At 43.9% G+C, this 22,572-nt stretch overlaps 1 protein-coding gene across 14 annotated transcripts; it reads right to left on the minus strand.

The window, feature by feature from the left end:
* Positions 1 to 3: 3 nt before the first annotated feature.
* Positions 4 to 22,466, minus strand: TRIM13 (tripartite motif containing 13). Of its 14 annotated transcripts, none has more exons than XM_039914876.1 (5): positions 22,382 to 22,448; positions 21,845 to 21,952; positions 20,736 to 20,916; positions 13,652 to 13,715; positions 4 to 1,256 (listed from the first exon to the last, which is right to left on the minus strand). In XM_039914876.1, the coding sequence occupies exons 4-5, from the start codon at positions 13,673 to 13,675 to the stop codon at positions 24 to 26; spliced, it is 1,257 nt and encodes a 418-aa protein (XP_039770810.1). In that variant the 5' UTR covers positions 13,676 to 13,715; positions 20,736 to 20,916; positions 21,845 to 21,952; positions 22,382 to 22,448; the 3' UTR covers positions 4 to 23. The 14 variants fall into 14 exon arrangements, with proteins under 14 accessions (XP_039770810.1, XP_039770809.1, XP_028903605.1 ...); XM_039914875.1 differs by having other exon boundaries at positions 20,736 to 20,938; XM_029047772.2 differs by lacking the exons at positions 20,736 to 20,916; positions 22,382 to 22,448 and adding exons at positions 5,710 to 6,056; positions 6,302 to 6,388 and having other exon boundaries at positions 21,845 to 21,863.
* Positions 22,467 to 22,572: the final 106 nt, after the last annotated feature.

Consider the following 22,572-nt stretch of genomic DNA (forward strand, 5'->3'; position numbering starts at 1 on the left):
AGGTGGGAGGCGTACAGTGGACTTTATAATAGCTTATATCTGCACACAAATTCTGCCACACTGTTCAGCACCACAAAACTGTAACTCTTACAACTTTCAGTCAGAAGAAAAATCCCTTCTGACATTTGCTCCCAATAAGCCACTGCTTTGTTGGCAATCTCAGTCGATTCAGTCAGATAGCACGAGCCAATGCTGGAGATGTAGCCCTTCCAAACAAGAAGACTGTCAAATAAAGATCCGTCAGAGGACATGGACGGAGTGAAGAAGAGCAGAAGGCCAAGCAGAGAAACCGCCACAAAGATCTGCTGGAAGCTCCGGGGAATCTTGCTGATGAAGTTACTTGCTTCTTGGGGCAGGGACAGTTTGTCCACGTCTACCAGTTTTATACCTTCCCAGTGGCTGGTATCAAAATTTATCAACATGGGGCTGGCAGGCAAGTTAGAAGATGGCAAAGGAGTCTCCTTAATCACCTTGATCTTCTCCCTAAACTCCTGCATCTGCTGCAGAAAGACAATGGGTTCGGAGACATCTTTGAAGGCTTCGGCGATGTTGAACGCCATCCTCTGCTCCTGCAGGATGGTGTTCAATTTGTTGATCTCTGGGTCGTAGGCTTGCATCACTTCCAGCTTCATGGTCTCGAAGTCCGACAGGATCTCATTCTTCTTCTGCTCCAGCGTGTACAGTAGCTTCTCGAAGAACTCCTTCACCTTGTCTGAGTCCTTTGTCAAGAGCTGTAGGGATTTCCTCTTGCCCGTCTCCAGGCTGTCCAAGCGGGAGAGGGCATCTCCCCGGCGCCAGGTCTCAAAGCCCTGGAACAGCGACTCGAAGGCATTCCGCTCCTGAGCGTAGGCGTCTTCAATGGAGCAGAAGACGTGCTTAGTGTGTTCCCCTCGGGTGGCGCAGACCCCGCAGATGAGCTGCATGTCTGTCAGGCAGAAAATGTTGAGGGGCTGGCCCACGTGGCCCTTACACACGGGCATTTTAGGAGAGACTTTGATCTTGTTGTACTTTTCCACGATTCCCTTGAGTGAGTAGTTGACCTGCAGGCTACTGACTCCGGTTGCCGAGACTTCTTTCCGGCAAGTGGGGCACTTGAAAGGGGCCGAGCGCCACAACATGTTGCGCACGTTGCCATCCAAGATGCCCTCCAGGCATTTTTTACAGAAGTTGTGTGAGCAGGGCAAGACCCGGGGATCGTCGAACAAGCTGCAGCAGATAGGGCAAGTGAGGTCTTCCTCGAGCAGCTCCATCACATCCTGTCAGGGACAGAGGGGAAAAGGCAAGTGTTATTCCTCTAGAGGTTTCTCGAGAGCGTTAGGGAATCAACAGCAAGACCATGAGGATCTTCACATAAAAATCCACTGACTACGCTTATTTGGAGGGTGCTTTCAAAGTTTTTTACTGGATAATGTTTACTTCGAAAGCTGGTTTACTTCCACTTCTTTCCCCCACAGTGGCACTGACCAGAAGGAAGGGGAGATGGTGGGCGGGGAGGAGGGGCTCACCCAGAGGTAAGAGAAGAGCAATGCAGGGAGGCAATAGAAAAGTCCAGCAGAAATCCTTGTCAGGTCATAATCTGGAGAATACTGCAAAGTTTGCCCTCATACCCACCAACAAAAAACTCATCAGAACTAACAGGCCGTTTCTGTGAGCAATGCTCATCAGCGTCTGGCCAGAGACCCCCTGCTGGAGGGTTTCCTTACCCAAGAGGACCTCATTGGTTACCTTGACGGAGCCTGGGAGCAGGGCTCAGACCTTAGTCAGTGGAGAACAGAAAGTGATACTCAAGGGGTTCACTGACTGAGAGAGCTGGCCACTCGATGGCGAGAACAGAACTACTCAAATCAGAAAGGAACCATCTGCTAATATATGGCACTGCCATGCCCATGTCTGACCTGATTATCTTTTATCTACCCCAGCACTTAGTATAGTGTTTGGCACATTGTACACATTGTCACAAAGTGACAAAACTAGCTATTGACCACAGTCCACTTCTTCCATTTCACCCTCCATCACTGCCCCATTTTTTTCCCTCCTTAAGGTCTAAACGGGTGTGGGGACAGAGAGAAAAAGCCACAACCAAGCACCCCTTTTCTTCCCCCAGACCTGTTTGAAATTGGAATCTAGCAAATTCACTTTGTATGGGCCAGCTTTCTTTACACTTGTACTGAGCAAGCCTCTTTCACACAGGATCTCAAAACACTTCACCCCAATTGGATAAGTATGAGTCAGTATCACAACATAGGGGAACAAAAGTTTTGAGATTACTTCTTTCTGCTAGACTGATTTCCAGAAGACACTGTTGAAGACTTAAAAGTGAGACCAATTCATTGCTCAAAATTTCCTCTTCCAGGCATGATAATGTAATTCCAAGCAATCACACCTTGAAGGCAAAATAGGAAACTGAGGCCAAGTGTGACTAGCACTTCACCAGAGACTGACTTTATGGTTTGGACAAACCAGAACAGCAACTATAACCACAGTAAAATGTTTAACTTACAGAACACTAGTACTGTCTCCAGAAATTGTGGTTTGTACTTTCAGCATGAACATAGTTTAAATTGTCAATTTTTTATGGAATTATATTCTTGAGATAGCCAGTGGCAGTAGTAATAATAGTAAAGGTATTTATTAAGGCTTACGCACGATACTTAACACTTCGGAAAGTACAAAGGGAGCAAATGAAGTGTCCCCTGCCCACAAGGAGCTTGCAATCTGAGCAGCCATTTATAAAAATATATAGAATAATAATAACAATGTTGGTATTTGTTAAGCGCTTACTATGTGCCGAGCACTGTTCTAAGCGCTGGGGTAGACACAAGGGAATCAGGTTGTCCCACGTGGGGCTCACAGTCTTAATCCCCATTTTACAGATGAGGTAACTGAGGCACCGAGAAGTTAAGTGACTTGCCCAAAGTCACACAGCTGACAAGGGGCTGAGCTGAGATTCAAATCCATGACCTCTGACTCCAAAGCCCATGCTGTTTCCACTGAGCCACGCTGCTTCTCTATTCATGCAACACACAGACACACCTGGAAGTTTTAAGCCTTACCTTACATTCAGTATTCAAGGCTAGCATGTAAAAAGCTAAAATTGCCAAAACAAACTAGCAGAAGCCAATCAGTGCACTATGATTTCAATAACTGGTAGGTTTAGGAAGTGAGAGATCAATGGCTAAGAATTTAGTCACAGCAAAACTTCAAGCAATAAATCTAGTTGTTCTTTGAGCTCGAAAATGACACCACTGATGGTGAAATTCACCTATGGATGTGAGTGTGACAAAGAGCAAGGGCTCAGGCTCAGCTGTACACAAAAAGGCTGACCCTTATGCTGTCCTGTTTGAGGGCTAGAATGCCTGGAACAATATTAGGAAGTGAGTCTTCTTTTTCGCTTTCCCTCCTTGGATCATTTCACAAAAGCATAATTTTTGCAACCTATTCTTTTCTTTCCTCTCCCCTCCTGTCTCTTCTGTTTCTTGACCTTCCTGTCTTCCTTTTGTGTCTTCTCTTCTCCTTCCTTGGTGTCACTTGATGGCAAACATTAGGGACATTATCCTGGAGACCTGGTAAATGAAGCTTCGTGTTAAGTCAATGGAAAGCTGTATTGTACAAAAGAGGTCGGCTCCTCCCCAAGTTGTACCTTCTGCTCTGAGATAAGCTGGGGACTCTTCACACAAAATAATATACAAATTCTAAATGATCAAGGCTGGGACCCAAATGGAAGCCTTAATCTTTTAGATTAGTGCTTGCCCCACATTCTTTATCATTCTCCAGTGTTACTCTTGAGTTTCCACTTTCGTTTCCTTCAGCTAACAGTTTCAGCTCAAGGAGAAATGAGTTTTCAACAAACGTTTTTGGGAACAGAGTTCCATGGTCTCTACTTATTCCCCTTCCCCACTCCCAAAAGTGTTAAGGTGAAATGGACAATTTTCCCTCCATTCTTCAGAGACACCACCTCCTCCCTCCACAAAAGCCATTATATTCTGACTCAAGATATTGCTGCTGCTTTAATCTCAGGTTGGGATCTATCAGAGCAGCTTTCATCCTCTTGACTTCTGCTTAAAAATCCTCAAGGAGACCTTGTGCCGATTTCAATTTTTTTTTTTAGAAAACAACTCTATGGGAGCTTAATACCAATTATTCAAGATCAGTTCAGTTTATCTAGAGGGCCCTGACAGGATTTTGTTCAGCCAGCATTAGTGTGTAGTTCAGTGAGTGCTATGAGCAATAAAAAGGGAATATTTATTGGAGACTAAGTGGGCCTGCACCCTGTAATAAAGCGAAAGTGGGCATGAGTGCAGAAGCAAGCGTATCATAGAAGACCCTTAAAAATGGGAAGGGTTTCATTTTAGCAATAGAATTGTCCACGCTTAATCAAAGTTAGGAAGAACATGGAAGGCACAGGAAAACACACACATACACACACACTCTCTCTCCCCTTTACCTCCACCTACCCCCATTTCAATGGAGTGGAGACTACTCCGCCTTTCCCTAAGGCCATGGAGTTAAGACTGTTGGGGGTGACTCCATTAGCTTTTTGGGCTGCTCACCCCAACAAGGGGGCAAGAACTCCAAGCCATAGCTCTGTCACTTGTCCCTGATCTTAACATAGAATGAGACTCCATGGTATGCCCATCTCTAGCTTCAAGTGGCAAATGGGCTCCTGCCAAACTCCAATCCCTTTTCTTAGATTTCTCTCTGGCCCTGGGTATGTCTGCATATGCCCTCTCCACCCTAGGGGTGTGGGTGTCTGCATGATTCCTTTCCTGCCTTGTGATTTTGTATGTATGTGTCCCCTTAGATTCCCCTCCCAAACCTGGGAAGTCTGTCTGAATGCATGAACCCCTCCGTGGTCCCAGCCTGTTTGTCTAAGTGTCCAGGTATGCAGGTGTCTAAGTTTTTTTCCAGTTCCTCTCCCACATTGAGAAGCAGGGTGGCCTAGTGTATAGAACATGGATCTGGGGGTTTGAAAGGCCTGGGCTCTAATCCCAGCTCTACCACATGTTTGCTGAGTGACCTTGGGTAAATCACTTAACTTCTCTGTGCCTCAGTTATCCCATATGTAAAATGGGGATTAAGTCTTTGAGCCCTATGCAGGATAGGAACTGTGTCCAACCTGATTAGCTCGTATCTACCCCTAGTGCGTGATACAGTACAGTGCCTGACAAATAGTAAGAACTTAATTAACATAAAAAGCATGCTGTTGCAGTAGCTCCATTTTCTTTTCCTAATTGACCACTACTGATTCTCTTCTTGCTTGGCTCCCTAAAGTCCTTCCTGCCTTGCCACAGGGAATCCAACAAGAAGATCTGAAGAGGCAAAGACAGATAAGAAGAGACCACCCTTGGCCATTATGGCCACTGTGACTTGAGAGAATCTTGCAAAGGTCCCAGCTGGGCATCATTTCATGCTCTTTCCACACTGGGCATTCCCATTTCTTTCTCTCTCTGTTTCTCTCTCTCTCACTCACACACAAACACACAAAGGCACACTGCACTATATAACAACATATTCACATTCTTAAGTCTTTTCAATTTTAGCATTAGTCCAGAATGAGGTGGTAAATATGGAAACATGTCTTTCTACCGGATCAACCAAAATGGCAGATCCTATGAAACATTTTATTAGGTGTTCGAGCATAACCAAAACTCAATTTCTCCCCTCTCGCATACAAAGAATTTGTAAAGGTAGCCTCGCCCCTTAGCTCACCTCTGCACCTGGGGAGTGGCTGCTTATCCTCCGGGCTCGCTGGGCAACTGCTGGGCACAGGGAAAGCGCCATGCCTTTCTATCTGTGATGGTCTTGCAAATTTAGGTTGCTTTTTGCAGATTCTCCTCTGGTCCTTTCCTGAGATGGGGTTTTCCCTGCAGATTGGCTAACTTAACTTTTCATTTACCAAAAATCCACTCTTGCACTTTCCCAGGCTTTGCTGGCACCCAGAGATAACGGCCTATATAAATCACTGCTCCCCCATGACACGTCTATTACCTCACTAATCCACAAAGCTGGGATCCAATCCAATCATTTTTCAGGCGTAGAACTGGACCCTTGGTTTACTGCAACACAAGTTCAATGATCGACGAAAGGTAAGGGATGGGGAAGAGACCAGAGAAAGCAGTGAGAAATTTCCGCAGAAAACGCCGTCGGCCCTAATGCTACCTTGAAGCCAGCCCAGGCCACCAACTTAAACTCCTGACCACAAGCACAACAGCCTCGCTCGGCAACTGAGCAGATTAAAAGTCCTCGGAAGAGACGAACTCCCTAGGTCAAAATGGTAAGCTAAACGGTGCTGCCAACTGACCATCCCTGCTCTTCAGCTTCCGGCAACAATTGCATTTCCAGCTGTGACGGTGGAGGACGGGGAGCGGGCCGGGGCGCAAGCCTGCACCTAGGATGGAGGAAGGAATAGGCCGTTAAAGAGGAAGGTGTGGCCGGGGGGGGGGAGGGGGGCACAAACTCCATTCACCAGATTTCCCCTCCGCCCCCTCGGCAGCAGGAGGAGCAGGAACAGGTCTGCCTTTCAGATTGAGCCGGCCAGATGGTGTGGTGTAGGCGGGAACGATCCAGTTGAGGATACTGGAAAGGAAAGGGATTGCAAGCCCGGATTTGCCCCGTTTCTCTGGCCCTCCAACCCCTTCCCTCCCACCTGCCTGTCATTCCCCTTTCGCGGGGCCCCGGGTGGGCAGGGCAGGGGAGCCACCCGCCCTCCGGCCCCTCGTACTTCCCGCAGACCTTGAGCAGGCCGGGCCTGGGTAGACGGCGATCCGCGCCGGCCCGGCCTCCCGCCGCAGCGACAGACCCAAGGACAGACCCAAGCAGCCCCGACCTCACAAAATGGTCTCGCACAGTCTGGCCCTGCCCCGCCTTCCCTCCCGCAGGCCTCCGCGGCAGGGCTTCCTCTTTGTCTGCTCCTCCTCCTCCTCGGGCTCCCCCAAGCCCCTCCCCTCCATCCCCTGCAGCGGGGCGCTCCGCCCTTCCCACGCCGTCTGACTCCCCTCGGAGGGGAGGGGAAGGAAGGGGTGCCCGAGGAGTCTCCCCATCCCAACTGGACGCCCCCAGACCACCGGCTGCCCCGCAAACCGCGCCCCAGGGCTTTGCACGCCCTAAGCACTCGGTACGTACCGAGGTCGACTGGCTGGATCAGGGAGAACAGTGGCGAGTGGTGGGGTTTTTTATTTTAAAACCTCATTTTAATCAACTATCCATGCTCGGCCTACGGCTTCCCGTGCCTGGGCCTTTCGGGACAAGTAGAGCTGCTCGGTGGACGCAGCGGCGATGGGGGAGGGTGGAAGAGGAGGAGATGATGGAGAGAGATGTAAGAGATGGTTTGAAAGGAAGATGGAGATTGGTTCAGACCTGGTCGGGCTGCCCACGCAGCTCCCTTGTCGCGGGGGAGGACTCAGAAGCCTGGGTCAGAACCGAAGCACACGCCGACATTCACGGAAAACACCAAAAAGGTGGAACCAGGCCTTGCTGTTAATAATAATAACGACATTTGAGTCAAGTGCCAAGCACTCTTTTAAGCACTGGGGTAGATACAAGGTAATCAGATAATCAGGTTTCTGTTAACGATTTGTACATTCCAAGCGCTTAGTACAGTGCTCTGCACATAGTAAGCGCTCAATAAATACTATTGAATGAATGAAAGGTTATCCCACGTAGGGCTCACAGTCTTAATCCCCATTTTACAGATGAGGTAACTAAGGCACAGAGAAGTTAAGTGGCCTGCCCAGGGTCACATAGCAGACAAGTGGAAGAGCCAGAATTAGAACTCAGGTCCTTCTGACTCCCAAACCCATGAAACCTTCCACTGAGCCATACTGCAGTGAAGTCCAGGCACTGATAAGAACTTGAGAGTTAAGGATGGTTTTGTAACAACAGGACTGGGAAAGTAAACATCATTTGGCCAATGCCTACTAGAAATAATTTTTCAGGAGGGCTGCGAAGAACTCATTAGCAGCCACAGCTCCACATCTTCCATTTTATTCCACTTCAATGCGCTGGGCTGCATGCCTGGCATCTCCTTTAGTAGCTGTCTACCCTTTATTCCTGGCCACTTCCTTGCCACCACTGCCTTGAGAGCCCATCTGCCACCAGAATGGTGAGGGCAGGAAAGGAAGTCTTGGTAAGAATTTCTTTTATTTTACTTTTTGCACTGAGTAGGAAGGTTAGCTTAGAATGAGCGAAAAGTACGGGCTGGGGTGTCGTAGTAGCAGCAGTACTAGTAGTAGTACTAATAGTAATAGTTTGTATTAAGTGCTGTGTGCAGAGCACTGTACCAAGTCCTGGGAAAGAATACACAAGTATGCCAGCCTCAAGGAGGTCATGGTCTAGGCAGTAAAGAGAGTTGATCTGCAAGAAGAGCTCAGCTGGTGGGAAGACCTGAAGTCAGTGGTCAGGAGGGTCCACTGATATGGAAGGAAATGGGTAGCATTAGAAGTTTTAAGAATCAGAGTTGTGTGTTCTGAATGAGATTTTGGAAGGATAATTTGGACAGCAAAATATAGGATAAAATGAATACAAGAAAGGTCAAAGAAAGGGAGACCAATGAGGAGGCTGATGCAAGAAGTCTGGTAAGGTGATGACAACAAGTTTGAATAAGGGTGGTGGACTTAAACATGCCAGGGAAGAGAAGGGGCAGACAGAGGAAAATGGCAAGATTTAGAGGAGACTAAATGTGGGAGGTAAGAAAGAGTGGTAACCAAGGCGATTCTAACATTGCAAACTTCAGGAATAGGGGAGGTGGTTTGTTCTTGATTGTAACTAGAAAATTAGGAGGAAAAAATAAGGAATTTTGCCATATTGAGTTTGAAGTACTGGCAGAGACAACAGGAAGTACAAAATTGTAAATCGGGTGAGAGAACAGGCCTAATGAAGTAGATTTAGAAGTTGACCACATAGAGATGGTAATTGATGCCATGTGAGTGAATGAGCTCCAAAAGAGTACACCCAGTTCTATAATATGAAGGTTAAACTCTTGCAAAGTCCCATGTTAAGGAAAAATCACACATAAAGACTTGTATACACTCAAGCCCCACTGAAGCATACTTTATCCAAACACGTTTGTGTCATTGACTGAATGTTTCCTAATTTTTCCAATAACATTCTAGCCAAAATGTGTAGTGAAAACATGTGCCATGACAGAACTGAATATAAACTGAAAACAATAAGGGACCCAGATCAGAACCTCACCAGGCAGCCACAGTTAAGGGGTGTGAAACACAAGCAGAGTGAGAAAGGAGGCTGAGAAGAAGCGGTCAGAGAAGTAGGACAAGAACCAGGTGTCAAGTAAATCAAGGTGGGAGAACATTTCTAAAAGGGGAGTGGCCAACTGTTTTGAAAATGGTCTAAAGATCAAGGAGGATTGGGACTAGTTCAGCTCATTAGACTCAATCAATTAATCATTTACTGAGTGCTTACTGTGAACAGAGCACTGTACTAAACACTTAGATTTAGTTAAAAGCACAGTGATTGTTACTTGTGTAATCTAATCCTCTATTGATACTGGTAGATTGAGATTTAGATTTGAAAAGCCTGGATGCCAACTTTTCATTTTGAGCATGGATGGCAGAAAACTGACAGGGGAGCGCTTGTTAATTAGTAGTAGGGAGAATGACAGTGATGGGAAGGAAAAGAGAAGAGGAAGAGGAGGACAGAGATGGTAGAGAGGACGGAGGATAAGGAAAGGGAAAGGGGCAGTTTAGCAATGACTAATTACATTTCTTAGAAGGTGTACTGTATTCTGAAAATTATTTCAGGACCTCAATAAAATAACTGAGAGGAACTAACCCCTGGGATTAACTCCAGGAACTGTTGGAAACTTCCAAATGATTCTGTGGAGTTTAAGAACTTTAGTCAAGGTCCCATAGCCTGAAGGTCATTAAGAAGTGATACATTCAAGAACACTGATTAGGGGCTAGGAGTTTTCTACCACTGCTGATTCTCAATGTTTCTTCTTCTGTGTTCACCATTCAATGCTGGTTTATCTTTGACCTTGAAAAAATCTCTCAGAGAGAACAAACTTTTACAAGTTATCAATTAATCGTTTGGAACCAGTTTAGAAGCTTTTCACTGTCACCTGAAAATTTTTTAAATAGTATAGAAAAAAAAGTTTCTGAGTCTTATCTTTTTGTCTTAGATTGCAAACTAATTTGTCAGTAATTACAGTTAATCATATTTATTGAGCGCATAACTGTGTGCAAAGCACCGTACTAAACCCTTGGGAGAATACAGTGTAACAGAGTTCCCGCCCACATGTATCTTAGAGTTTAGAGGGGGGACAGACATTAAAATAAATGATGGATATATACATAAGTACTTTGGGGCTGAGGGTATGGTGAATAAAAGGTACAAATCCAAGTGTGAAGGTGATGCAGAAGGGAGTAGAGGAAATGAAAGTTTAGTCAGGAAGGCCTCTTGGAGGAGATGTGACTTTTAAGGCAGACTTCCCTGACAGTCCGGGGTATTCTAAAACATAATCTCTCTGGGAGGGGAAAACATCCTGTTTCCCCAACTTCCACCTGATGTGTTTTAGTTAGGCCCCTTAGGTGGAATTGGAACGATAAAATTATTACATGAAAACTTCTCTAATTCACACTAAAGGGAAGGTTTGGGGAAAGATCTAAATTCATGAGAAGTCCAAATTTCATGTTTTTTAAACAAAGTTTTCTTTCTTTCAAGTACCTCATGTATTAGAGATATAAATGGACACTAGATAAATAAATGCTTTCTTACCTTGGTCACACAGTCCATTAAGAACCTTATCCCTGACTATAATATTCTGGGTCTTCTTAACTAGCTAAGTGCCCCCTTCTTTCCTATAGGTCAATCTCTAAGTGCTAGGGCTTCAAGAGAACTGGAGCAGGGGATGAAAACAGCAGCAATCCTGACTAAAGAGGGAAAAGAGGATGTGAGAACTCTCTTCCGGCACCAGTTTAATTTTACATTGTTGTCCTCCTTTCACCTCCAACCAGTTTCAAGGCACAGGTTCTCTCCCCACTCAAAGCAGGAAGGTCCCACTTTTTTTTCCTCTTAGCCACAGGCAGGATGGAGGTTTTATAGTTGGTGGCTTATCAGCTGTCCTTTCTTCACACTACTGATGGACAGTAGGAAGTGAGAAAACAAACAAATCCTAAATTTCTGAAGCCCAAGGAAGGCAGCCCAAGAAGATAAAATACAGGCAAGGTTCTGGATCAATTCCTACTGATATAAGCACCCCTAGGAAGGGGCAGGGGATGAAGTTTTGGCCATTAGCTGAAGTCAGGCTTCTGGCTCCTTAACTGGCAATTGGGGAGGTGTAGTTGGAAATGGAAACGCTGTCAGGGTCCAGAGACTGAAGTTGGGAAGAGAAAAGGCTGGACCCTGAAAGGGAGGAGGAGTGAAGCCTCAGCTCTACTAAATTCCCTCTCTCCCAACATCCCTTTCCCTCAGCACTGTTCAGGGAGGGTGAGGAGGTGAGAGTTTTTTCTAATCGCTAATCAAACTTTCTGTCTAAATGATCATGAATTCTGAATGAATAGGGGCCAAACTAATGAGGTTTTACTGTAGTAGCAAATCTCTGTAGCATTAACAAATTGGCTGGTATTAACATTACTGTTACCTTTGCCTAGAGCAGATACAAAGCAGAAATAAGACCAGTGATGAAATTTTCCCAGGAGAGTTGGTCACTGGTGCCAAAATTAGGTCATTAATACCTAAAACTCTTTTACAACTCCCACTTCTTCTGAGTTCCTAGTAAAATCCTCCACCATCCTTCTCTTTCCCACTCCCCTGAACCCTTCATGGCTCTGGTGATGGACCCATGGCACTGGCAAAATTAAATGTATAAATATATACCGAGCACTTAGAACTCACATAATGCTGAAATGGGTGCTTGGGCCTATATGGACAAAAATTCAAAACAAGAGTAACCATATGCTCTCACAAATACCTGAGGCTCGTGTATTTAAGCAGGGGTTGGGGAATAGATTCAGGTGCTTGCGAGGGGCTTTAATCCTCTAGACTGTACCTTCGTTATCGGCAGGGAACATATCTACCAATTCTGTTCTAATGTATTCTCCCAAGCACTTAGTACAGTGCTCTGACCATGTAAATGTTCAATAAATACCACTGATTGATGTACTGATTAATGTAATTACACAGCCTTGTGGCAGGTTCCCAAGAGCATCAGGCCCCAAACTGGTGTCAGAAGAAATGGGTGGGCTCAGGCATGTGGTGTTGGTCAAAGGGTGAATGCTACAATGTAGGTTTTCCAATATCACAGGGACCCTCAAGGACCCTCAAGTTATTGGAGGACTGACTAGATTTCAAATTCTTACAAGACTTGCGATGCCGGGGGGCTCACCCCACTTGGGTCAGCACGGGTAACCCAATCAATGTGCCCACCTGGCATCCAGACACACTTGTAGATTCACCATGCATAAGGCCACAAAGCCTCCCCACACATGGCTAAATGGGAGGGAATTAAATCTCTTCGAAAACCATCAAAGTTTCCATTCTGTATTTACCTACCCGGGACTCATTTATAATATTTACTCAGTGCCTACTTTTCCTTATTGATACCACTGCAAACATTACTAGAACCCAGCGCTGTAATGTCAATATATAGTATGTACTCACACTGTTGTCCTGCTTTGGCGTGATTTTGAATGATTAAAACAGGGATGGGAATTTAATTCTTAAATACAAGTCATTTAAGAATTAAGTCTAGCAAGAAGAGGAGATAAAAGACAAGCAGAAAAAAGGAGGAGCAAGAGGAGGGAAGGAAAAGGAAGGTAAGCAGAGACTGCATCTCTTACTTCTGCGGCACTCTCCCAGAACTGCATACAGTAGTCACTCAGTGAATTAACTCCCCCAACCCCTAATGTGTAGTCATTCCTGCTCTTTCCCCTTAGCTCATGCTCCTCCTTCCCTTGATGTGCAAAGCGATCACTGCTTACAATTACGTGAGACAAAAAAAACACCCTCTTATTTCCTCCTCAAAAATCAAATGGGGAGATTGTGTAATAGAGACGCACGTCTGAGTAAATATGGAAATTACAAGCATTTAGATTCTGAGATATCAAATGACACCATTTCTAAATTTTTTTTTTCTGACTGCTGGGATCAAGCCACACATCATAGAAATGGCACATGGACCTTGGGGGATTACATTGCTGCTGGTTCTGTGGGGAGAGCTTTAGAGCAAGATTTGTGTTTACTCCTCCTCCTGGATGTGGTGAAATAAGAGTTAAGATACCCGAAGTGTAGGATCCTCAACTGAAGACTGTCCTCCTCAACCCTAGGAACAGCCAGCTGTTGGTATGTGCATTACACTTTAATTCAATTTAAATGTCAATATCAAGAAATCATATTTAAACAAGTCCATAAGTTGAAAAATGATCTTTCTTGTTTTTATTTGGAACGATGTTCATAAAGATTCTCTGGAGTTTCCTCCTCCCACAATTAAAAGGGGGTGAAATTCTAGTTCTGGGGGGTTGCATGAGACATCAGGGTCATTCAGTTCACCATGGGAAACCATATACCTAATCTTACTGTAATCTACAAAATAGGGAAGAATCAAGTTACCCTGCTATTCAGGGTTTACCTTTTACAGAGATAACCAAAACCTTTGAATTTGAACCATACTAATGAGTTGTATAGCTTACCATACCAGGCAAGTCAAATGAGCTGTCATTCAGAAGATCTACATCAAAAGATGTGGTTTCTTGAAATTTCTGAAAAAAAAAATACTGATACTTAGGAAGTAAAGACAGGCTTTCATCTTAAATTATTTTAGCAATAGCTGTGATAAATGCAGGAATCCCTAGCCAAGGGGTCTTACTACAATTGGCCAAATTTGTATTATTCCATTCCACAGCAGTATTTCCATGGGGGGGCATCCACACTCAAGTAACTCTGATAAATTAACCTCATATACTCAGGATTTTCTTTGTTCTAAACATTTCAAATCATTCTAAAAAATGGTCAAATGGTTGAATTCATTCTTGGAATTCTCATTACCCCACTTCATTTGCTGTTAATTTTTTTAAGATGCTGGTTACCCCTTTCCTATGGAAACTCATCATGTGGGAAATATTTAATCAGGCAACCAGCAGGAGGCTCTGTGCAATATTGACAGCTTGCCTGGAAAACCTGAACACTGTGACACAAAAGAACAGCAAACCTGGGTCAGAGAAGGAGACAGAGGAGCTAGAGATTTATTTTAGACATAAACCCCATCCAGGAAATTAAGGATGAGTCTCTGTTGAGTAGCACAGGATCTGGTGGGTTCACAACTGTGATGTGTTACAGTCCTGAGTTTGCTTGAATCTGAGCCTGCCCCACAAGGTGACCATTTCCCATTGGAAATTACAATGTTAGCCTCTGATATAGGGACGGGAAGCTAATGGAGATTTCCAAGTTAGCAGCAGAGGAAAGTTGGGCTCTATCTTCTGATGCAATAGTGGCATCTACTGGCCATTTGTGTTTGGAAGTGGTTTCCAAAGGGGGCCTCACTCCCTCTTGGCCAGGAACTGGCTGAAAACTTTGCTTCTTCCTCCACACTGCCCAGGTCCCCAAATCTTTATTCTCAGCCCACGGCTTGAAAGGCAGAAAGAGGGAACCGAGAGACCAGAAAATCAAGTTTTAACTGTATAAAGAGACAGCCTATCTATAATTTACTTTAACATCTGTCTCCCCCACTAGATTAAAAGCTCCTTAAGGGTCTTGAACACATCTACCAACTCAGTTTACAGTACTCTCTCAAGTCCTTAGTACAGTGCTCTGCACAGAGAAAGCAATTGCTTGACTGGCTGAAATGAGGGAGGGTAACTTGCCCTAGCATCTCCATGGCTTCACCAAACAGTAATTGTCTTGGCAGGATTCCAATCAGAACAGCAGTCATAGTTACCCCTACCCAGAGGAAACACAAACAGTACATGTTCCAAATTGGTCACAGCAGGAGCTAGAAAGCACAAGAGCAAAAGAAATAGGGGCTGGAACCCCTCTCCAGGGGATTAGAAGAGAATCTGGGAGTTTAATCTGTATATTTTTACATTAAACAGATGTTAAATTAAATGCAAAATAAACATATTCACCAATTTTGAGTTAAAAGCTGACATGCTGGTAATAGGAATGCAACACTACAAATTCATTATTTACATTCAATTTGCAAATTATTGTTTCTCAATCTAAGTTAGAATCCTCCCTTCAAATTCTAAAAAAAAAAATCTGATATCCTCACATCCTGGACACTGCAACTCATCTAAATAGTCTGATAGAATATATTTTTAGAGAGATCACTTAGACAAACACTTAACTGGCAGTCTTCATTGTTTCCCTTGAAGATGTGGGCCCTGGTTTGAATGCTACAGTGAAGATATAGCCCTACATGCAAAGATCATTTCCATATTATGAGAGGTACTATGTGCCAAGAAAGTTTAATTTCATGGCTCTATTCCTGACAGTTTCTTTGTAGCAACCTGACTATAATGCAGCCAATTAGGAAATGTAAAGTAAACTGGAGGAAAAGTGTCTGTGAATATAAATCTTTAAATAGACAAATGTATAAACATTGTGATAGTAGTAGTAATTTTTAGATGAACATATTTGAATGATACCAGATACACAAAACTCAAGCCACTAAACAAATAGACAAATCTAAAATAACGAGTAACGAGAAGGGAACCAGAAACTAACCCTTTTTACAACTAACCACTCGTTCAAATTAGCTTGGATAAAAGAAACATTTAAATGGTTTTTGTTCATACTCAATAGACAGGGACTTTAATTTAGAAATGATTAAATGTTTATTTCTTGGTCTCCAAATTTGTAAGTTCGGGGGCTACGCTGGTTGATTTCAGCCATGGGAGCTCATCCATCCTAGCCCTGACCTCTCACCTGACCTGTAACCCTAAATCTCCTTATACCTCCAGGAAAGCCTAGAGGTGATTTCCCACTTGATATCCTGCCAGAGCATAATAAATGTCTTGCTGACACTCAATAATTCCTACTACTACTTGTATGTACTGTTACTACTGGTTGTACTTCTACTACTAATGCCCTCCCTCCTCAAACCCAAACAATTACTCTCTCCCTCTTCAAAGCCTTATTGAAGGCACATCTCCAAGAGGCCCTGCCACACTTAGCCCCACTTCTCCTCATCTCCCACTCCCTTCTATGTCGCCCTGACTTGCTCCCTTTGTTCCCTCCTGCCCAGTCTCACAGCATTTATGTACATATCTGTAATTTTATTTGTATTGTCATCTGTCTCCCCACCTCTAGTCTGTGAGCTCACTGTAGGCAGGGGATGTCACTATTTATTGTTGTACTATACTTACAATACTTACTTACTTACAATAAATACAATTAAATGAATGAAACTAATGTATAATTTAGGCACAAGGATAGAGAAACAGACATAGAGACAGAGATGGAGATAAAGTCCCTAGCCTTGTCCATTGTCCTATGAGGCTTTCATTTTTCTAAAGATTAGGAGAATTAATTTCTGTAATAAGTGAAAGAGACATGAAATAAATTCATGTCTCTTCTCCTTTAGATGGTCATTAAACAAAATACAACACAAGAGATATGCAGGCCAACTGGAGAAGATCCAGTCATTCCCAAATGGTCTTCCCAAGAGCATATAGCACAGTCCAGTCGGCCTGACTGCCACCTTACTCCTCTCTGCTGTCCTCAGAGGAAGGAAACACACGCACATTGTTCTTTCTTAGTAGCCAACCACTTATGGTTGCAACAAGAAATCACACACGGACTATTATTTATTTTTACAGTGTTGTAATTGTATAGTGGGGGTGAGCTCAATGGATGAAACATGCAAAATGTAAGGTGGGGAAAAGCATTTTATTTTCTGGAAAAATAATAATGTAAATTCTCTGTGTATGTTACAGTAATTTTATGACCCACACAGGTGTAATCAGTGATAGAATAGAAAGGCCATTCTCTGATACCGTCACTCAATAAAAATAAGATTTTATATATTTTTCTATCCATTTTATATTTTAGAGGAGACAACAGCCTTAATAGTTTCATTCAACATCCTATGGCCCATATTAAAGCACAGGAGAACATTGCCTACAGTGGATTTACCCAGTATGCTTTTAATGAAGCATAGTTGATCCTTACCTGCCCTCTAGAAAACAAGGAAATTCCCTCAATAAGTCTTGATTCCAAATGCCCACTGCCTCACTGCCCCAAGACCTGAGTTCTTCTTCCTAAATTCCTCCTTACAAAGGAAGGTAGCTTTTACACTGAGGCAGGAAGTTTTTTATCTTGCTGTTTTATACAGTTACAACTTAGAATTCTGAACCTCATTCCGTTTACTCTGAATTGTTTACTGCAAGCAAGAGCAAAGGAGAGCAAAGGACACAGCAGAAGTGGGTGGGAGGGAGTGGGCAGGAGGTCGGAGAGAGCAATTTAATTCCTGTATCCCAAAGTCACAGAAAGTTACAGGCAAGCAGAGACACCCTCAAGGTAAGGCTAAAATCAGCTCTAGCCTTCAAATAACTTTTTAAATTATGAAAACATCTGAGACCCCAAGAACTCTATAATTTAATGTCTGTGTGGTTACCTAATCTATTTTATTGTACTTTCCTAACCATTTAGTACAGTAATCACCCATTAATAGTGTGTTGGGAGAAGAAAAGTTAGAGGTATAGTGGAAAAAGGTAGGGATAACAGATGATACAATCATAAACATTAGGTTTATTGTCAAGGAGGATAAATGTTTTTCTGTTCCTCCCGGCATCCCATTGCCACAGTTGCTGATAGACTACTAGGCTGATTAAAAAAAAAAAATCTGAATGAGTATGCTGGTTAAGCAAAGAATGGGGAAAAACTTGCTCTAAAGGAACTTTTTATCCCATATATTAGTACTTTCTTCCACTAAAGATGAGGGCTGTTCCTGCAGTCCTGGAAATAGTAGAGAAAGCTTGTCAACAATTTGATAGGTTCTTGGTATGGAGGCAGAGAACATGCACCACACACAGTCCATTCACAACAACGATGGGTCACGATAGGTGGAATTTAGGACTGCCAGACTGGCTGGTGCTGTGGGAGTTGCAGAGGAGGAAGAAGCATCAGTGAGAGGAAGCCATGCTGAGGCTGTTTCATTTGGCAGCGGAATTAAGGGGAAAAGGAAGGGCCATGAGTAAGAAGGGGAAGAATTGACAGAGGCAACTGGGAGCTTGCTACTTGACCAGCAATAACGTCTTCTATTATGATGTGTAGTCTGACTCAGGACCCTTTTATTAATATGAATAATTAAGAATGGTCAGTTCAGTATGTACAGAGCATCTGGCAAATCACCAGTTGCTATCCACTCAGACTTATTTACCTAATTTCTGCTATCATCAGTTTCCCCCTCCTTTATTTCAATATGTACACTTTGCTCTAAAATCCATTACCTCACTCCAATTGTTCTTGTTTATTCTTTATCTTCACAAATGCTTTTTCTATGTCCTATCCTTTTTCTTACACCATTCTCCTCTTTCATGCTGCCTAGTTCCTCAGTTATTAAAACAATATTCTTTTTCCCCCTTCCTTTTACTTTCAAAAATTGAAAGTAGACTGTGAACTTCTAAATTCAATAATTCTGAGCAAAAAGTGGCCATTTTTCCAGGAGTTGCTAAATGGCAATAACAGAGTAGACTAGTAAAAGAGAAAACTTATTTAAGATTGAAACCATGCTTGCCATTGGGCCTTAGCAAGCTTTCAGTTTGAAGGAGTCAATTTTGACTTTGCTCAAAGAATAAAAAATGTGGTTCTGATTATTCTCAAGAACAAATTTAGCATAATAACTGATCAGTGAATTTCCAAGAAAGATTCCATTTTTGCATGACCCAGTGTAATGTTGTAAAATGTTCATCAACATGAAGTTGGTCTTCTGCCAAAGATGGAATGAAAAGCAATTGAGAGGATACTGAGAATGACGGTAAAATGTGAAACACATGCTGTTCATTACAGTCCTATCAGTTCTTGGATTTCTGGCATATGTCACTGAAGCAGACAGGCCTATTTTTTAAGTAGTCATTCACTGTTATTGCATTCGACTTAGTGGAGCAATGTTGTAACAAGATAACCAAAACTCTTTTTTAGTTTTAGTCTGTTTGCTAGGAGAAATCTATGACAGACTGTCAAGATTTCTTTTTTTAAAAGTATAAAGATAAACAAATTCCTTTGATAATATTAATGAAGAGGTCAGAGATTATTAGATACCAGGAACAAAAGACTTATGAGATCAATTATCATTCCAGAAGTGTTGACTGTATAAGCGAGTCTATTTTGTTGAGTTTACACTCCATAGTCAACTGTAGTTGTTATAGTGGGGACCAAGTAAAATAAAGTCTGGCCATTTTTTCCAGCCAGGGCAATCCAGGATCCTATTCCGCTATCACAAGAGCTGTTAGGCCGGTATTCTTTCTAACCTTTCCTAACTTGAGGCATAAGTAAACGAACTGTTTTAAAATCTCTTGTAAGTAAAACCCTTAAATAGTGAATTTAAATTGGACAGTGTGTGATAACTAATTTTATTTCACATACTTGGAGTTGAAACATCTTGAATATAGCATGCAAAGCACACAAAATAAAATGCAAGTCCCAATTCTGGACAAAGCATTCTTTTTTGAAAAAAAAAAAACCAAAAACAAACTCCTCCATGAGTTGCAAAGTCAAATCTCTTCATTTAGTTTTCTAGCAAAGGCTAGTGCAAAACAATTAGGGGTGTAAATAACATTCAGGTCTTCTAGAATATGTGTTTCATTGTGTGATCTGTAGAGAACACTACTAGGGAATCAAGGGAACAGTGAGATTGTCTATAAAATTAGTTTTTTGCTTTCCTGCTGCTGCTACCTCATGCAATTGGAAGTTTTGTGTGTTTTTTTTAATGGCATTTGGGAAGCACTTACTATGTGCCAGGCACTGTACTAAGCACGGGGGCACATACAAGGTTGTCAGGTTAGACCCAGCCCCTGTCCCACATGGGGCTCACGGTCTTAATCCCCATTTGACAGATGAGGTAACTGAGGCACAGAAAAGTTAAGTGACTTGCCCAAGATCACAGAGCAGATAAGTGTGGACCTGGGATTAGAACCCACAGGCAAATTATCAATGTCAGAAGAAACAGTTGTGGCCATGAAGTTACACAGTACTGTTGCTAAGCTTCCAGTCTCCCACTAAGTCTTACTGGATCATGCTTTGTGTTTCTGCAGTTTTTACAATGCTGTATTTAATGCATCACCATCATCAGTGGTATCTATTGATATCTTACTGTGTGGAAATCAATGTACTAAGCACTTGGGAGAGTACAATACAACAGAGTTGACAGGACACATGAACACAGAAATTTCCAGATTCCTAGTATAGAACACACAATACATAATAATATAGGAATTTATATTCCAAAATGTCAGGCACAGAGGTATCTTAAAACCATCTACCCCCAAGACCTATTATGCACAGATTCCATAACATGATTTTCCCATAAAATGACATTCTTCAGGAACACAACTATGGTGTTATAAAATAATTATGCATGTGTGTATGTTTTAGCGAACGTAGAACCAATATCACAGATTTCCATACGTAAGATTATTGGAAAGGCGACCATATTTTTCCGAGCTCAAAATAAGATTTGGAGTGGATCAAATCCTCCACCATAATGGGCAGCATGGAGTAAAAACGACAGAGAAAAAGAGAGATACACCACAAAAGCCATAAACACAGAGAGAAAAATTCACCTAAGCATCCTTTGCAAGGGGCAGAGGAAAGCAAAGAACATTAGTCTCAAATTCTGTCCTTCCGCAGCCTCTGCAGTGCTCTGCTCTAGCCCACTGGAGCTATGGATACCATCACAAGCTGTCCCTGAAGTTTTCCACCATGGAGCCTTCTGCTTGGAGATCCTCGCTGTTCCTGTAGTCTCTGGTAGCCCCCAGGGAATAGACTGAGGCAGTGAGAAAAGTGGGGAGTCTGCAGCATTAGCTGCTTCCCTCTTCCCTCTGGCTTGCCACCCCACAACCAGGGCGCCCGGGGCCTTCGTTACCGTATTTGCTGCTGGGGTTTTGATAGGCTCCCCCCTACTAATCCCATTTTGGATGGTGTGACATCCAACAAAAATAATAGTGGTTTGTGCACAGTAGCTTACTGTGAGCCAAGCACTGTGCTAACCTCTGGGGTGGATCCAGGGTAATGAGATAGGTCACAATCCCTGTCCCTCCCATACGAGGCTCACGGCCTAAAGAGGATACCATCACATTTGCCTCTTGTCCCTCCAATCGTAATTGTGGAATTTAAGCCCTCACTATGTGCCAAACACTTGATTATGAAGCTGCTATGGTCAGGGAATGTGCTAATTCAGCTGTAATGCACTATCCCAGGCGCTTAGTTTAATGCTCCACACATACCAACACCTCACTAAATACGACTCCTTGATCCTTGTCCCCCATGGGTCTCAGAGCCCAAGGGTAATTCTGTTTCCTTGGCGTTTTTCATTGTTATTAGAGAAGCGGCATGGCTCAGTGGAACGACCATGGGCTGGGGAGTCAGAGGTCATGGGTTCAAATCCCGGCTCCGCTGCTTGTCAGCTGTGCGACCTTGGGCAAGCCACTTAACTTCTCTGTGCCTCGGTCACCTCCACTGTAAAATGGGCATTAAGACTGTGAGCCCCACGTGGGACAACCTGATGACCTTGTACCCTCCCCTGTGCGCACTGTAAGCGCTTAGCAAACGCCATCATTATCATCAGTGGGGAAGTTAAACTTGGCCGAAGAGTTTGGCAAAGTAGGAAGGACGAGGACGGGGGAGAGGGTCCTGAGCCGAAGGCGTCGTCCCCGCAGCCACCGATTCTGACCTGTGTCGGGGTCCGGCGGGGTGCGGTTCCTCCTCCCACTACGTTTTCGAGGCCGGTCGGGGTGGAGGCGAATGAAACGGAGAAAAGAGAAGTTGGTGAGCGATGAACCTGAGCGATGAGGGATCAGATCAGATCAGATCAGATGAGGGAGCGATGAATCTGATTTCCCCAGGCCACAAGCAGACTTGGTCCGGACGGGGTGGGGGTGTGGGGGGTGTCGTATAAATAGCTGGGAAATGCTGGGAGTATCTCTCCCAGCAGACCGGAGGCAGGGGTGGGGGCATCCCGGACCGCGTTTAAATCATCTCTCTCACCCTTGCGAGTCGTTTCATAACTTTTACGGCCCCCCAAAGAGGTATCTATTGAGCGCTTACTGTGCGCAGGGCACTGTACTGAGCGCTTGAAGAGTACGACTTGTTCATCCCAAGCGCTTAGTACAGTGCTCTGCACATAGTAAGCGCTCAATAAATACAAGTGAATGAATGAATGAAAGTCCGACCCCCCCCCCGTCCCGCCAACCCACGCGCACACACATACACACACACGCGCGCTCCTCGAAGTTATTGGGAAAGGGCCAGGTGGCGGCAGAAAGCACAACACCTTGAGCGAAAGGTGAGCTGCGGCCGGCGCTCAATGGCTCCGTAACAATGCTCGCCCGTCCTGGGGGGGGCGGGGAGGGCGCGAGGTGCGCAGGCGCAGCCCCGGGATTGGCTGCGCTGGGTCCTCCG

The sequence above is a fragment of the Ornithorhynchus anatinus genome, chromosome 20, assembly GCF_004115215.2.
Source record: "Ornithorhynchus anatinus isolate Pmale09 chromosome 20, mOrnAna1.pri.v4, whole genome shotgun sequence".
Classification (NCBI taxonomy): Eukaryota; Metazoa; Chordata; class Mammalia; order Monotremata; family Ornithorhynchidae; genus Ornithorhynchus; species Ornithorhynchus anatinus.